Source organism: Misgurnus anguillicaudatus, chromosome 10 (assembly GCF_027580225.2).
Source record: "Misgurnus anguillicaudatus chromosome 10, ASM2758022v2, whole genome shotgun sequence".
Lineage (NCBI taxonomy): Eukaryota > Metazoa > Chordata > Actinopteri > Cypriniformes > Cobitidae > Misgurnus > Misgurnus anguillicaudatus.
Window position 1 is genome coordinate 20,804,439 of NC_073346.2, and position 18,373 is coordinate 20,822,811.

General features: G+C 38.7%; 2 protein-coding genes across 3 annotated transcripts in view; both read left to right on the forward strand.

Moving 5' to 3' along the window:
* The first annotated feature begins 1,106 nt into the window (after positions 1–1,106).
* adar (adenosine deaminase RNA specific) lies at positions 1,107–16,609 on the forward strand. Of its 2 annotated transcripts, none has more exons than XM_055209942.2 (15): positions 1,107–1,261; positions 3,659–5,830; positions 5,973–6,171; positions 6,266–6,414; positions 8,576–8,711; positions 10,215–10,453; positions 10,623–10,776; positions 11,057–11,228; positions 11,324–11,417; positions 11,853–11,972; positions 12,060–12,190; positions 14,134–14,316; positions 14,406–14,518; positions 14,638–14,765; positions 14,894–16,609. In XM_055209942.2, the coding sequence occupies exons 2-15, from the start codon at positions 3,792–3,794 to the stop codon at positions 15,234–15,236; spliced, it is 4,200 nt and encodes a 1,399-aa protein (XP_055065917.2). In that variant the 5' UTR covers positions 1,107–1,261; positions 3,659–3,791; the 3' UTR covers positions 15,237–16,609. The 2 variants fall into 2 exon arrangements, with proteins under 2 accessions (XP_055065917.2, XP_055065918.2); XM_055209943.2 differs by lacking the exon at positions 1,107–1,261 and adding an exon at positions 2,383–2,738.
* A 616-nt stretch (positions 16,610–17,225) lies between these two features.
* Positions 17,226–18,373, forward strand: part of kcnn3 (potassium intermediate/small conductance calcium-activated channel, subfamily N, member 3) — an 85,210-nt gene continuing 84,062 nt past the window's right edge. The window contains exon 1 of the mRNA XM_055209952.2: positions 17,226–17,353. The gene's annotated coding sequence lies outside the window, so the exon portion shown is untranslated. The remainder of the gene's footprint in view (positions 17,354–18,373) is intronic.

Below are 18,373 nucleotides of genomic sequence, written 5' to 3' on the forward strand. Positions count from 1 at the left end.
ATAAGTAGTAAGACATGTTTGTTAAAACTAGTTATATTTTCTAATTAAACTAAGGCCTAGTCCTGGTTTAAGCTAATCTCTGTCCAGGAAAGCGCCCCATGGTGTGTTTAAACGGGTCATAGCATGAAAATCAGACTTTTTCTATGTTTAAGTGCTATAATTGGGTCCCCAGTGCTTCTATCAACCTAGAAAACGTAATAAAGATCAACTCAGTAAGTTTGTTTGGGTAAGCCATTTTCTGCAAGAATGTGAAAAATTAGGTCGTTCAGATTTTGCCTGTTTTGTGAAGTAGGTAGCAAGGCGAATTACAATAATACCGCCCCTTAATCTGCACTATCCGACCACAACACTGCCATTTAGTCCAGAGAGAAAGAAAAAAATTAACAGCAAATTTCAATTTCAACAAACCACCATTATGGTGATCAGTGTTTGCATTTCATCAGCTCATTTGCATTTTAAACGACACACCCAAAAACGGCACACTTTTGCTCAGGCCTACACATTTGCATTTTTAACATGCTATAAATTATCTGTGGAGTATTTTGAGCTAAAACTTCACATACGCACTCTGGGGACACCAAGATTTATTTTACATCTTAAAAAAATCTCATAATATGACCCCTTTAAGTACTCCTGTGTTTTTCGTATTTACGAGCTAGTAAGTTGTTTACAGCGTCGGATGCATTAAGTCACTTTCGTCGGTGCAAGATGGCGGTGTAAGTTACCTTATAATAAATTACACGAAATACAGCAAGTTTTGTTTACTCTCCTAGTCTGCTTAGTAAAAAAAATTTAATGAAGAAAAAATAATGTGCATCAGGCGTGTTTTGCTTTTTGTTTTTAATTAATTTAAGGAGCCAATTTAATCTGTAACGTTATAACTGTTTACAAGGCTATCATATTTTGGACACTGTACAGAATGCTTATTTTCATTGCTGTAAATAAAAAGCCGTGCAACGGTCAACTACATCGTTGCACTTGCTTGGTTCCGCCATGTTCTTGTAAACTCGGCTTAAATTTTAAATTGGAGTTTCCCAGTGGTTTTTACGACTTGGTAAAAACTGGTGGCTTTTATGTGCGATAATCTCGTAAATACGATATATCCGACGCACCATTACACGTGCCTACGTCATCTGAGAGCGCCAAAAACAGCGTCGCATCTCAGCGCCGTATTTTATTATCATTCACCCGCGGTGTGGTTGCATTCTGCCTGTACCGTCTGTTACTGAACACTACAGCATTGTGAATACTGTCTGCGCACGTAAGTATAACATTTTTCAGTAACGTGTTTTTACTTACGTTATCATTGTGTTCGGCTGGACACAAAACAGAACGTGACCAATCTGGAGTAAGAGATGCTTAACGCCAATCCGCAGCGTCGCTGTTTATCGTTATGTATGGCTTATTAAATACCCGAACCGTGGAAACGTCGAGTCTTGTCCTCCGGTAGATCAAAAAGAATAACAACGGAACTAGATTAAGTTACTATGAAGACGTATTTTTTAAACTCATATCAAACGACTGTCCTTGTGCGCATGCAACGACGGAGTCAACATGGTACCAGGACTGTTGCGTTAGCAGTCTTCAAAGTTTTCTTTTGATTTATCGATGCTTGCAGTGCACAGACGTAAACATTTTAAACAAGCCTATTGAATTAGCATTGTGATTTAAAATCGGATATATAATATTATATGATTTTGCACTAAACACCAACAAAGGCAGCATATAGCACCTCCGGAAGACGTTTTGCATCTTTGGCCTATACAGTTACAGCGTCTTTGCCCACGTGACCTTACGTACATCCTCTCGGATTTGTACGCTCATCCCCAACATCAATTCTTTAACCACTTCGGGTATAAATGATCTTGCCACTTAAGTCATTCTAATAGGTTTTAAACTGCAACCCAGTTTATTACAGTCACGGTATTGTAACCTCATGTATTATGCATGTTGGATGGTCGCAGGTGGAGTTTTGCTTTCAGTATGCAAGTGAAATCTGAAACGAAACCAATGGCTCGATGGCGTGTCATAAAAATGAGTAGTGCTTTGCAATATTTATATGTTGTGCTGTCAACTGATATGTTGTAATATGAATACACCCCTTTTCGCCCCCTTTTTCTTTCTTTTTTTTGCAGTTAGTGCAGTTTCACATTGTCTTTATTTTTCAGTTGTTTATTTGCTTATACTGATTATATGTCTCCAAATACATTTACTGTATTTTTATAATGTTGATACTAAAATATGTAATTAATTACTGTTTATAAAGCTGCGTGGGATTAAATTTAAGTTGGTCTGTAAGTAATGTCGCCTCCTACTGTCGCTGTAGAGTAATGCGAGAGAAGTGCAGACAGTAAATTGAGGAGAATTGAGAGGAATGGAAAGCGAAACCTAAAGCGACCATTGCTCTCTTCGCGCCTCTTAGGTTTTTGTTTCTTCCCTTTTATTTACGCTATTACTTTACTATTCAAAAATTTTTCTTAAGTAAAATCTAGAAGTTTCAGGATGTTTTAGAATATTTTTTGGGCCCAAGCAATGTGTAAAGGCAATAGAGGATAATATCTTTTGAGTTGTTGTATTTGCATTTCATTTCACTTTCGTGTTTTCATCGAAATTAAGTTTTAAATTTTAATCAGTCAGAGCTCAAATCTTTGCGTCATTCACACCTGCAAGAGACAGACAGGCGTGACGTTGCTGCTCTTGTTAGTCTGGGTCAAGTTCATCTGTCTTTACCGTCAGTGGTATGTATGTCTCTTGATTGAATGATCTTCTAGGAACACTGTAAACATGTATATACTTCAAGAGTGCGTTAAAATAAGTCTTTTTTCAGCTCTTTAAGTCCTAAAGTTTCCTTATGCTTGTATGTTTTATACTAAATGTAAAAAGCACTGAGTATAATCCACTTGGATTTACAAGTAATTTCAACTTTGATTTTTTTTTCATGACTAGTGAGGAGTTGCTTATAAACTGAATTTGAATTAGCTTAAGTTATTTTAATTTTATTTTATGGGCAACTCATCACTAGTCAAGATAAAAAAAAATTAAATGACTTGTAAATCCAAGGTGATTATACAAAAAAAGTGCAAAAAATCTTTTTACAGTGTACACGGTTAAAAAAAACATTACCAAAGGTTTTTCCAAATTTTAAACTGGGCGAATAATATTTTAAAATAAAAACGTTTAAAAAGCACATCTGCCACAGCTGTCGCTTTAAATAAACATAATTTACCTAAACATTGCATTTTAGAAATGATAAAAAGCTTTTTACAGATTTTTTATTTCTATGTAAATTATCTTTTTTTATGTTTTATGGGCCTCAGCTTTACTAATCATTGCGCCTAATGTGTTTTAGCTATAATTTTGCCCTGAGTGGAAAAGAATGCCCTTGAAATGCCCTTCTACCTTTTTAATACCCACGGCCACTTTCTCTCACTGTAAGGATCCACAAATTACTTGCTAAGCCAGGAATAAATTGGTTGTGTCACAATAAGTATGAATAATTAATATGTGCCTCTTTAACCTGGTTCTCAAATTACAGTCTGGTGATGCAAAAAAAGAAAAAACATGCAGACATGATGTGCGTGTGCAATGACAACGTACCATCAAGTGTACCCATTATATTCTCTCCATGGATTATTTTGCTGTTCTCTTGTGATTTCAGAAGCAGTGCAAAGACCAAGCCTTTGCCATCTAGTCACATTACATTTAGCAGACACAGGAGGTTTATTCAAGTGTATGTGCACATCCAGAAGGCACTTTAAGTGTGCCCAACACTTGGCCCCCACCCCTGCGATATGAGCAGAGGTAGAGGAGGGTTTCACAACGATTATCAACGATTTCCCTTTACACCCCACCAGGGAAGACCTCGTTTTCATTCCCCATCCCATCCATTCACCAGTCGCCCACGGGGCCCTCGTGTCCCAAGTCCTAGCTCTGTACCTGGAAGGTATAACAGTCCTCCATATTACTCCTCCTTTCCTGCTGCAAATCCACGCGGTCCTTACTTTTCCCCTGCTCCCTATGATCCACCCCAATGGACGTCTCCCCATCACAGCACTGATCAGATCTCTGACTCCCATGTTGCAAGCTTTCAACAACAGCAGGTGCAGTTTCTGACCGGGGGGAGTTCACAGGCACCGCAGTTCAGGGCACCACAGTTCAGAGAACCACAGCAGCAAGGACTGCAAGCTTCCAGTAGAAGGGAAGAGGGCACACAAAGACCTATCCAGTACCAAACAGACTATCAAAACTTTAAAACAAGCAGTAGTGGTTTTGAAAGAAGAGAAGGCTACAACCAAGACAGGGCCAATTGGCAAAGGGAACAAAACTTTGGATATCCATCTGGACCTAAGAAAAAGTCAGGTTGGAATCATCCACACCAGAAGGGGCAGAATTATAGGAATCAACAGTACTGGAATACACAGGCAGATAATCTGACCAGTCTGTCATCGAGCCTTCATAGTCTGTGTTTAGATGACCGAGTGAACAGGGTAGAGTACTCCGACACCTCATCCTGCCATAGCCGTACAAGCAAAGTTTCCAGTTCGTCTGGCACAGTCTGTTTGACCCCTGAGATCGTAAAACAGGTTGTCTCTTTTTTGACGTCACTTGGGCCAGACGAGACCGTTCAGGCCAAGGTCTTGGCCAAAAAGCTTCATCTGCCCAAGAAGATCATTAATAAGGCTTTGTATTCCCTCTTAAAGTCACAGCAAGCGGTGAATACAAGTGAGACTCCTCCTCTGTGGAAACTCAGAAGGGAAGACAACCGTGAGCCCATCGCTTGTAAAGACAGAGCGCAGTCTTCAAAAGATACTGAGAAAAAACAAGGTCTGAGTTCATCTGTAAAACAAGAATCTCGAGAAGATCTCTCCAGCATCTGCACCAACTCGCAAGCACAGGAAAGCAGTGATTCTAGCAACGAATCGGAGGGCTCTGAAGACGACACTTCAAAACCGTTTCTCCCTGACCAACCAACGCTTTTGCCTACAGAAGAATCAGTAAGTGTATCGACAATGGCGGATTCTAAAGACACCAAAGAGCAGATCCTAATGTACCTGTACGAATCGGGCACGGCCAATGCGCTTGCGATTGCCAAGAACCTCGGCCTTCGAGGTGCCAAGCAGGTTAATCCCACACTCTATGCCATGGAGAAACAGGGCGACGTGAGACGTAACACAGAAATTACACCACCGACCTGGGAGCTTAGCGTACATCGCAAGGACAAGATGGACCGGCAACGGAAAGCTGCTGCACCCGTTAAACAGGAAGTGAACATTGCCAAGATGTTAAACTCACCGTTAGAGGGAAATGCAAATGTGGCTGCTGTGAGGTTGGAGAAGACTGGCGGAAATGTAGGATTTCCCGGTGACGGCTGTGAGTTTACGACAGCAGAACTGATGGACAGGAGTGAAAATCCAGTGGGAATGTTGGCGGCAGAGGATAAGGATGGTGATTTTGGAAGCATATTGCAAGACATGCCTGACCTTGAGCCTATTTTCCCCAATCCCAGTGACCTATCCTCCAGTGTCACCTTTCCACCTCCTCCTCCTCATCAGTCTTCCTTCTATCAGGATATGGCCAGTAATGGAGGAGAACGCTCTCAGTGGGCGTCCGACGATATCCCAGAGTTCCTGAACTCTATCAGGTCAGAGGTTGCTGTATCGTTGCCTGCTCCCCCTCTGTCGGCACAAAGTCTGGAGTTAAGCAGATTGCAAAAACTAAGAGAGGCCCAAAGTAAAAACCCAGTTAGTGGGCTAATGGAGTTTGCTCAGCACCTAGGATACAATTGTGAATTTCTACTCCTGGAACAATCTGGACCCTCGCATGACCCAAGGTTAGTTTGTGACAGCCTTTGGTTCTGGTATACAGTTTAAAACCTTTGCTTTAACAAAAAAATGAAACATCTAAGCATCTAATGCAAGGTGTGTGGTGATATTTATTGTGGTTTTACTGAAGTTATTTCTGTTCATATCCAGGTTTCGGATGCAGGTGATGTTAGATGGCCGCAGGTTTCCGCCGGCTGAGGCTTCCAGCAAAAAAATAGCCAAAAAAGATGCCGCAGCCATAACCCTTAAGATTCTTTCCAGAGAGATTGAGGGAGGAGGTGGAGAGGAAGAAGATAAACAGGGCATTGAGGGAGCTGTATCAACTGAAGACTTGGCAGAGGATATGCAAGTATGTTTGGCGTCTATTTCGGCATCTTAAAGTTCAACTCCGATCATCAAAGTAGTGTTCATCCATTCATTACCTTTTATTTGTCTTTCTAAAGGGTGATGCAGATACTCCACCTCAGGCTTTGTCCCGGTCTCTTCCTGGAGGAAAGAACCCTGTTTCCGTCTTGATGGAGCACAGCCAACGCAGTGGGCAGGCCATTCAGTTTATCAACACTGGACAGGAAGGGCCTGCCCATGATCCAAGGTAACACACTGTCAAGGTCTTTAAATGTTGTCTCTCTGTCTATCTCTTTTACTCCGTGTCTGTTCCTTTTGTCCTTGAAAAATTAAAAGGAGATTTTGCAAACTATGAAACGCAATGCCTGCTTGTCTCATCCTAACAGACTGAAATATTGCTTTTATCAATATTTCTCTTTCCTGTCCTCGTTCTAGCTCATCTTTCTCGTATCTCTATTCGCTATGCCCCCCTTATTGGGTTTGTGGTTGCTCAAGAATAATAGATGAAGCAGGAAGCCATTGTCATCAAATCTTTATCAAATCCCTGTGCATGAATTCACATTGCAGATATGAAGTGCTTATTTGTGGGCCTTCACGATTAATTAACATCCTTTTACTTTGAATAAATTAATACTCTGCATGTGCTGTGTGGTTTAGTAATAGAGTTCAGGTTAACTTTTATACATTTGTGAATTTTTTTCACTTCATCTATTCTCCGAACTATTTCTAAACATGGGCCAATTCTGCAGGGTTTTTTTTTGACATCCTTGTGAAAGTTAAGAAAATATTTTGGTTGTATAATAAAAATATAATAATAATTAAAATTGTTATTTTATTATTAATAATATTTTATGGTTACAATAAAATATGCACATTTTTAACTGGTTTTAATTGTTGCATGTAGTGTCTTCTATTAACCATTTTAACCTAAGAATGCTCTCACTTATATTTTTGTTAGTACATTATGGGGCAGTTTTCTGTACAGGGTTTACAGTAGATTAATCCAGGGCTAGGTCTTAGTTATATTCGAGAGGCAATATGGGTGGTCCTTATTTTTCAACTTTTAAAAGTTGCTCTCACCCCACCAATATGTTTGAATAAATAAATTGGGCATTTTTTTCATTATTAATTAATATTTAGAGGTTGCTCAACACCTTTGAAGTTTAACACATTCGAGTATTATGTGAAACTTTGTGCTAGCATGTATAATTGTTTAATAATATATATATATACTTATGGCAGCAATGGACTTACTTGATCATGCTCCACGCAATTATTACTCCTGTTTTAGTTGTGATATGTCTTTTGAAGCAAGAAAGCTTCGATGTGAATGAAGCACAATGGACAATATACACAGAGACAATGGCTGACGCAACACGAATCAAGTCCGCTATATGGTTACTCGGATCAGAAGAGACAGAAATAACTGGAACAAAGCTACCCTACAAAAAGCTAGTTTTATGCGTGTTGTGCATTTTTAAATGGTACAGTTTTTGCAAAAATAAGTAATTTCGGAAATATTCAAAGGCTTTGAGCAACCTCCTAGATATTGTAGGAACAATTCAAAATTTTCCACAGTGTGTTTTTATTGATATCCTAACACATTTAGGGGATGAGAGTTGAACATTTAAAAAAATATGAACTATTTTAAGGACCACCCTAATGGGCAACCTTCCAATCTCTCAGATGAAGCCAATACGAAAGGCATTTAAACTCAAAATTCATTGACGGGCCGCTAGAGGCTGGCTCCAAAAGGGAGTCAATTCCCATAGACCCCAATGTTAAAATGCCCAACTTAAGAGCAGAAAAAAATGTTTACAGCCTGGTACAAAAATAGTTTTTGGCTTGTATAACCACTTCCTTCATGACAACTGTGAGGGGTGTGAATTTTTTTGTAACTCATCCGTTTAATTTATATTTAGAGTTAAGTTTTGCATAATGTATAACTAAAAAGTCTTAAAAAAAATACCTTTATATATATTATTACCATTGTTTTGTCTTACGATGCACGCCAGTATTGTTTTTTGTAAGGTATGTTTGTACAAACTACTTAAATGTCCTAATATAACAAAGGCCTAGTCCTGGATTAATCTACTGTAAACCTTGTACAGGAAATGCCCATGCCCCTGGTATGTTTGTCCTGGATTAGTCTAAACCCTTTCTGGGAGGCCGCCCCATTGAGTTTTTTCATGTACTGTAGAGTTGAACTTGGCCTTTAGTCAAAGGAAGACTCTTCTGGTGTTTATGTAAATCAAGCTGTGGTTGCTACATTAGCATAGATCTGTTTTCGGATATTGTTTGATAATATAAAAATTGTGTAGAGTTTGTTAATAAAGAATACAATGTCCATTGTCTGATTTCTATTCCCTGCAATCTTCCCATGGTGTTCTTTTTTGTCCCGTTGTCAGGTTTACGTTCCGGGTAAAGGTTGGCGAGCAGCTCTTCCCAGAAGCCTCAGCGCCCAGTAAGAAAGCAGCGAGACAGTTGGCAGCAGAAGAGGCTGTGAAAGAACTAACAGGAAGTGGACTGCTGCATATTAACAAGGTATAGCATGGCGGATGACAGATTGTGACAACTATATCCACCTGTTTCTTGACGTAAATGTGGGCGCCGCCATCTTTGAGCTTTCCCGTTTATGACTTCCGGTGAGCCACTAAAGCTAATGATAGTCTATTGCGAAGGACACAAGTGTGTCGTTTTGACTACTGCCATAATAGCTAATACAAATGCAGTAAATCTCTACAAAACATTCGTTTTAACCAAAATCCACGTACAAGAACTGAATGTGTATGTGGTGCACATGCACTCATGATCTGTATTTACAAATCCATCCAGTAAAACCTTTCATAGAAACTCCCAGTAAACAATAAATACAATAATTGTTTAAAAACAACTATTATGCTGATAAAAATATGCTGATTTATTTATTATATATTATTACGAAAATGCGATTACGGTACAGAATATATACGACATAATCTGCTTAGTTAATGTTTATAATAGTGTGTAATGTGTTGCATACTTTTGTTATGTTTTAAATGAAAAAGCAAATACTTTAAAAAGTAAGCAAATAATTTCATAAGCTCATGTCTCCACCTAGTGCGTAAGGAGCGATGTAATAATGTTTTCATAAACAATACTCAATACATGTAGTAGTTTAATGTTTATAATGGTTTGTTCAAATAACTTACAATGTGTTGAATGAGAACGATACTGCTGACTGTGTTGGACCGTGAAGCTCGACGTGTCGCCATAAACAAGTCCATTAAAATTTGCCATTTAAAAAAACCTCACACCAGAGGGACAGTTGTGACATTTTAAACCAGCCCCTGAAAAGTAAAAAAAAATAAACGAAGTCTTGGTTAAATCCATGTACAAACACTCGACTGACTTTCCCATTGTAAAGATACCGGTATGTCTCTGTGCTTTTATATTTGCGCATTGCAGACCCATCACCTCCGATCAACAACACGAAATGATTGAATATATCTTCATATATCAAGCCACTTCTTAATTTCATCCTCACACTGGTTCATACATGGCAGGTGTAGTAAATATAAACTGTTAAATGTTTTGTGCGTGCTCCAACTACACTGTTTTCTACCGGCTGGCTATTGAACCGGAAGTCTCGCACTATATGTCACATCACTTACTTCCCAGTTCGAGAAAAATAAATAAAATGAATCATAAACTCATTCATCAACAATAAGGACAGGCTTGTTTCAGTATCGTGATGCATTTTCACTAAATGTTATAGTTGTTGTAAGATTTTCTGTTACATTTTGTTGCAGATTTTGTTTGTGTGACATGGATTAGTTTTTTAATCATTAATTTCTTACATTGTATTAGCAAGAAAAGTGCCTTTATGAGTTTATAGTTACCATGGAGTCACATTATAGCTGTATTAGCCTAGAGTTGCTGTAATACACACATACACACATTCCTATCCTCTTCATGTCTGACCCCACTACATTGACCTCCCAACCGTGTTCATCCTTCCATGTCCATCTGCGTGTCGGTCGATTAAACACAATCTTTTTCTTCCAGCCTTCAGGTAATTTCTGCCCGCTGAGTGAATGCGAGTCACAGCCAGCAATGCCTGCGTGCCCCTCACTTCCACCCCTGACGGCAGCGGAGCTCCAGGCAGCCCATGAAGCTGGCGTGGGTGACCTCATCAACCACCTGAACAACAACGCCGTGTCCGGCCTGCTGGAGTATGCCCGTGCTCGCGGCTTCGCTGCGGAGATCCGTCTGGTGGGCCAGTCAGGACAGGCGCATGAGCCAAAGTATGCACACATGCTCTCTCCTGGTCGTGTTTCTCATCTTTATGTTCTTATTAAGGAAGCAGCGGGAGTCTCATCTCTGTGTGCTTGACTCCCCACTGCTGTACCACACAATAAAAAGATCAAATGTCACGAACATTTACCCCCCCCCCCCCCCTTCTGTTTTTCTCAGGTTTACGTACCAGGCAAAATTGGGAGGGCGATGGTTTCCTGCCGTGTGTGCTAGTAATAAGAAGCAGGGGAAGCAAGAGGCAGCAGACGCAGCGCTCCGGGTGCTTATAGGAGAGGCAGAAAAAGCAGCACGTACTGGAGAGCTCACGCCGGAGGTGTTAAACACGCACACATCTCGTTCACAGAAACAATTGTTGGTAGTAGCTAGATAGCGTTTTCTTCTTTTAAACTCAAAAAAGGTTTTTTGATAATAAATAGTAAGCACACAGTTGAATGGTACCTATTAATTTCCATAGCAGTCTCACCTAGTATACATAGGCATACATAAAAGTCATGCAGTCCAATTGATACATTTTTAATAGGTTGTTTTGGTCCCTGTCGAAATGTAAAGTATATTGGTTATATATAAAATACAATAATTTGTTTATGTTCCAGTTGCCAATATCAGGCAGTACATTACACGATCAGATCGCCATGCTGAGCCATCAGCGCTTTAATGCCCTCACAACCCGCATCCAGCACAGCCTTCTGGGTAGAAAGATTCTCGCCACCATCGTGATGAGAAAAGGTTCAGACAGTCTCGGCACAGTTGTCAGCTTGGGAACAGGTACAAACACACATTCACACAACAGACCTAGATGTCAATGTGACACCTCGACCTATTAAAGACGTGCTGTAATTGCTAATGCTTCATTTCTGTAGGAAACCGCTGCGTTAAGGGAGAGGAGCTCAGTCTTAAAGGGGACACGGTTAATGACTGCCATGCCGAAATCATCTCCAGGAGAGGCTTCATCCGGTATCAGCTTACAGCGGAACTCTCTGCTTCAGACTCAATCCCATAATTCATTTTTCTCTCTTTCTAGCACTATTACTGTCTCATTCATCAAGACAAAAGATTCTCTCTTTTTTTTGCACCGCAGCTCATCAATATAGCTGAGACCATGCTCTTCTCTCTCTTCTCAATGTTTCAGTATGCTACAAATGGCTTAACGAATAAATGCACATTGCTTGAGAGAGAGAGAAAAGCATGTATGATATTGATAATAAACAATTTGTTTAGTAGGGCTGACAATTGGATTATTGACAATTAAGTATATGATAGTAATATTATTAGAAAATGTGTCACAATAAATCAATATTTGCTGAAAAATGTCCCCAAAATGAGGATTGTGTAACACGGATGAGTAAATCATGAATAACTTTTAATAACCTGCATATCTGTATGATTCAGTTTTTTGTACAGTGAGCTGATCAGGCACTGGGAAAATCCCAGCGACGAGACTATTTTTGAGTTGGCAGATGATGGCAAGCTTAAGGTCAAGTCTGACATCACATTTCACCTGTACATAAGGTAAGACAAAATCACAAGCAACTTTCAGAACAGATTTTAATGTGTAAACTTGTATAACCCTGTTTTTCAATGCGCTCTCTCTCACAGCACAGCACCTTGTGGTGATGGAGCTCTCTTCGACAAGTCCTGCAGCGAGAGCGCTGAGATAAACGGTTCTCAACACATGCCTCTCTTTGAGAATGCCAAACAGGGCAAGCTCAGGACCAAAGTGGAGAACGGTAAGAAACAAAAAAGGAGTAATGTGATGAATAACTGTAAGGCCTATAATGTATATTTAAAATAGCAAAGCTACAGCAATAATGTTTACCTCGGATACAAAATGTAAAAAACATCAAAACATGCAAAAAAAATGGCAAAGTGGTGTCTTTTGTTTTTATTTGGCCCATGTTTGCTTGCTTGGGTGATGCACATGATCTTGCTTAACAGCGAATATTGCAAATAAAGAAATATCATTGATTGACATTAAAGAATAAAAACTGTATTTACCCAGGCATAGATGAATAATAAGAGCTCTGTACATGGTAATGACATATCGTGAGCCTCAAATGTGTTTGTTTCCTCATTTTTATGTAAACCTCGTGCACACAAAAGACTGCTGGAAAACAGGCCAATCTCAACATAACAGCGGCGGTGACGTCACAGTCGAGATGTACACCCCCAACTTTAAATTACACATTAAATTAATTAAAAAGTTGTTAAAGTGATAAAATCAAAGTTGTGACTGAGTTAGCGTTACATGCTAGTTAATGGTATATGCTAGTGTTTAGCTGAAGTTCTACTATTAACTTTGGGTGTGTCTCAATCAGCTCCCTTGTTCAGTAGTCAGGGCACTGATCAGGGAGTCGGCCATTTTAAGGGTTGTTTCAATCGCAAAATCCTTCTAGTGCACTGAAACGTTAGTTCCCTAAAAATTCCTACAATGCACCGAAAAAAATCAGTGAGCATCGATGGTCCCTATGTTCCCTTACCGGAAATCATGTGACCTTTTCTGAAGCTCACCAACCGAATATCACGTGATCCAACTCAATAAACGTTATGAAATGTGACAGAACTTTTATAAAGACAAATGTTTGTTTTAGTTTTAAATATAAACACACATCGCTACAGAGTACAAGACCACAATCTACTCAATATTTTAAATATTTATTTAAAATTATAAAATAAATATATATATATATTTAAAATGTAAATATGTTGTTGTGAGTGATCACAACCCGCTTAAGCAGCCACGTGACATAAAAATAAGTGAACAGTGTCCCAATGTCAAGTGAGCTAGGGTCCTTACCAGTGCCCGAACCTGTGTACACGATATACTGATTCACGACCTCGGGAGCTAGGAAACAAATTGAGGGGTTTACCATTAAGTTTTGCATGTCTATACTAAAAAAGAACAGAAACGTCCATTAACAGTCTCCAAACTATTAGCTGATCCTCAAAATATTTATTTCTGTCTGATACAGGCTCAAACATATAAGGTCTGTTTACTAATATGAGCTACTGGAATGAGCAGCAGAGCAATCAGAGCAGAGCTCAACATTATTATTCATGACCCTTCCAAATGGGGCAAAAATAGACATTTCTGGATAATTTTTGAACTTAATAATGTTACATACTATGTAAATATCAAAGAACAATTTAATATATTATTTCAGTGCATTCTTTGATACCCAAAAAACAGGATGGTCATGCTAAAACACATACAACAGTTTATTGTCAAGCGCAGGTCCTTTACATTTATAGTTGTAAGTTAATCTAAGTATAGACTATGTATTTTCAGAAGAAATGACTATTAGGATTTAGCCCTTAAAGGGATAGTTCACCCAAAAATGAAAATTCTGTCATCATTTTCTCACTTTCATGTTGTTACAAACCTGTGTAAATTTCTTTTGGTTTGAGGATATTTTGGAAAATGTTTGTAACCAAACTGTTCGTGGACCCCGTTTACTTTAAATAGTATTCCTTTTTCCTACTATGGAAGTGAATGGGGTTCACAAATAGTTTGGTTACAAATATTCCTCAAAATATCTTCCTTTGTGTTTATAAGAACAAAGACATTTATGCGGGTTTGTAACAATATGAAAGTGAGAAAATGATGACAGAATTTTCATTTTTGAGTGAACTATCCCTTTAATAGCTTGTTTACTGTTTTTTTTTTTTTAAGGTGAGGGAACCATTCCTGTAGAGTCCAGTGAGATCGTGCCCACATGGGATGGCATTCAGCATGGTGAGCGGCTGAGGACCATGAGCTGCAGTGACAAGATCCTGCGATGGAACGTTCTTGGCCTACAGGGGGCGCTGCTTAGTCATTTTATGCACCCTGTTTACCTGCGCTCCATCACACTTGGTAATGCACAATCACAGTGTCTTGAGCGGTTATGCATTATAAACTAAGGTAAACGTTTATTAATAGGTTGCCTTTTTGATATGCATTAGGATACCTCTACAGTCATGGTCACCTGACTCGAGCTGTATGCTGCCGATTGGCCAGAGATGGGGATAAGTTTAAAAACAGTCTACCAGCAAACTTTACTCTCAACCACCCTGAGGTACTATCACAAATTACAACCAAATCAACAAAGCCAATTGACTAGACTGCTATACATTTGGATTACACTATTTTTATAATTTGCTTGTTCTTAATGGGCCTTTATTTGATTATCTGCAGGTGGGTAGGGTGAGTGTGTACGACTCAACACGGCACACAGGTAAGACAAAAGAATCGAGTGTCAACTGGAGTCAGCCGGATCAGTTTACTGTTGAGGTACTGGATGGAACCAAGGGAAAACTGGACAGGTGAGATTTAACGAATACTTAATAACCAAATAAATTCAAATGGAACCGCATTTGATTTTCAGTTTTCGCATTTCAAAACCTAAACATTGGCCTTTTTCCATAACACTTCCTTTTTCTTTTCATGCCAGTTCCAAGATGGAGGTATCGAGAGTCTCGAAGTCAAGTATGTTCTGTCTTTTCCATGGCTTATGCCAGCGTGCCGGGCGAATCGATCTGCTGGCGTTGCCTTCTTACGCCCACGCAAAGATGGCCGCCACTTCATTCCAGGATGCCAAGAGGCTGTTCTTCCTGGCACTAAACCAGCACGGATATGGCACATGGATTGGGAAACCCTTGGAAGAAAAAAGTTTTGAGGGTGATTCCAAAGTCATGGACAATCCTGGGGCCAATCACGGCTGTGCTGTTGATCCTAATAGCTGCTCCAGCTCAAACAACAACTTTCATTCAACTACACAAAGCTTACAGGGGTAGAGAGAGAAGAAATCATGAGAAAGATTAAAGTGGCGGGCAGCGGGAGGGAAAGATTAGATGGTGGGTGATGTGAGAGAACAGGACTGAGGGAATGATCGTAGATTTATTTCGTAGATGGCGAAGAACAGGATAAGCCTGTGGGCTCAAAATTTTTACTTTAGCCGTCGTGACAAACCTGGTTGCTGCTATGGCAACACAGTTAAAAACCTATGGCAATATAGACATGATGAGACAACAGTAGAAATTATTGCGTTTTTAGTGGGTTTCCTCATTTTGAAATAGCGACTGCAGTGATGACGTAGCAGGCTTACCCTGTTCTTACCATATTCTTGTAGTGTGGTTTCTCTAAGTACTTTTGAATAATCTAATAATGATGCATTTAAAAAGGACTTTCAGAGACGTGTGATTACGTTATATTTACCAAGCTTCATTTATTTTGTAATTCGAATACTTTTTGAGGTTTGACATGGTCATGAATAATGTATTGTTTCCTGACTTTTCTTAATTTCATTCAGACTACCTATATGCTTTAAGTCTGCGTGGGATTAAACTGCTACTGTATCTTCTTGGGATCAGAAATTTTTAATTTTTGCACCACTTTACAACCGAGTATGTAAAGTTCTGCATATCGAAATGATTGAAATGTATACATAATGTAAATACAGATACATATGCACACAGATGTATATATAAAGCTTGTTGAGTCTATATATAAATGTGTGTGTGTTTATGTATGTGTATATATTGTATGTATATATTTTGTAATAATTGATAACTTTAAAAATCTATATCGTTTTCTATCTTTAATTTTTAGGATGTCTTTTTATACGACGTGTGTGTTTTGTTTTAACTACTGTTCAAGTAGGAGCTCATGGTAAATACTGCATGCAGCTAAACACTCTAAATTGCATCTGCTGTACTGGGTAGGTGGCACAAACCAGTCCTATTCACCTTTGTCGACATTAATTGTTTATTGGACTATATATACCCTGTTTTCCCCACCTTATTGTGAAGTAGAAAAATCTGCTATGCTTGTGTTTTATGTGTACAGTCAAAAATGTAACCGATGCATTGCTTCAAGACTAAAGCAATACTAACATGTTATTACATTTTTTTTTTCAGCAAATGTGATGAGTCTGTATGCCTCAAACATTTTTGTTTAAGCTTAGAGGTCTGTTTTTTCAAATACACATGCATATTTTAAAGGTTTGAAAAGTTGTGTTCATTTAAAACCTAAATTAGTTATTTTAAATGATTTTTAGTTGAGGAGACAGATAAAAAAATTAAAATTGGAAGGTGACTGCTACTGAACATTCAGCGAAATGAGTTCTGTTGTGAATATTTTAATATGAAATAAAACATTTGGCATTCTGCTTTTTTTGTTGAAACAATTAATGCTATTTCAGTGTTAATATTGAAGTGGCTGTATATGTAATTTTCATTAAAGGGGAATTTTTTCCGTGTTGCATTGCTATAATTTGGTCCCCAGTGCTTCTATCAACCTAGAAAATGTGAAAAAGAACAACCCAGTAACTTAGTTTTGGTAAACCATTCTATGAGAGCATGTGAAAAAATAGGTAATTGAAATTTGGCTCCCCTTGTGATGTCAGAAAGGGATTGTGCGGCCCCTTAATCTGCACTATCCAACCACAGCATTGTCATTAAGTGCAGAGATCAGCTCATTTGCATTCAAAACGACACACCCCAATTTTAACATGTTATAATAAATTATCTATATGGTATTTTGAGCTAAAACTTCACATATCTACACTGGGGACACTAACATTTTTTTGACATCTTAAAGTCTTGTGAAATGTCCCCTTTAAATTTTCTGTATTTTTTACTGCCGAATTATGAACAGCTTGTAACGACATTAACGTTACCTCTTAATGTCATCTATTAAAACTAACTAGAATTATATTTGTTTTAAGGACACGGTACGGAGAAATCCAAATTGTCACATTCGCGCGCGCTCCCCAGAACTTTGCCTTAAATTTAATTAACCCCGTGTTGACGTTGACTTTTGGCCGACGCTCGCTGACTGGCGTGCGTACGCACGTATCCATAACTAATAAGGGTTTCTGAGGCAAACGAGGTGAAGCCAAGACAAAGTTCAAGTAAGTTTTATAACCAGTTAATGAAACAATCTTTTATTTGACAACTCGAACTGACCCTTACTGACTCAATTTAACCCAGTGCCTAAAAAGTACATTCAACTGTCAACAGCTGTTCACAAATATAAAAAATCTGTTTAGTTTTAATGAAAGAAGTTCGCAATAATAGCCAGGCTCGGTTTAAAACTGTTTAATGTGGACATAAAATCACTTTTAGAGGAAAAGAGCATATTATGAAATTTTTAAATTAAAAAAGCAAGGCTAACCCTCGGGAGCTTTACAATCTGTCTACTACGATTAGCACCGCTGGGTGGCGGTCTTTCCCTATATAGTTCACAGATGACAAGTTGGGAATTATTGAACCCTCGGTTGATATAAAGAGAACATTAGTGTGAAATTATTAATTTCTCCCTCACTAATTTCACTGGCAAGTCTGCAGAATTGGTCTGTAGGTGTTTTATAGGTCGGATAAAGAGTAAAATTCCACACGGGATTCCTCCATCTGATGAACTTAATGAAATAATTTTTGATCATTTCAGGCCTGTATTAAAATCAAATGGAAGTTTGCTACCTGCGCTAGAAACACGTGACGTGTCAGTGACAGTCAGTCTGTTTTGAAACACTGGCTGTTTGTAATAGCCACCAATATACTTAAATATAGTGCACTAATTGAGGGAACAGCCAAATTGTAGGGAACATTATCAAGTGCACTCATTCAATACTAGACTGCACTATAATAAGCGCATTGTCTAATGTTGCAGACAGATGTCTACTGTTGCAATGCGTCTGAAAATGCCTACTTCCATACTATACATTATGCAAAAACCACTATGTGATATGTTCACAATCTCAGTATGCAAAAATAAATCTGCCAGAAAGTCCACTATTCCCTCCAAAGTTTTATGGGGTGCATCTCAATCAGCTCTTTTGTTCAGTTGTCAGGGGCAGGCACTGTCGGGCATTTTAAAGGGGACATATCATGAAAATGTGACTTTTTCCATGTTTAAGTACTATAATTGGGTC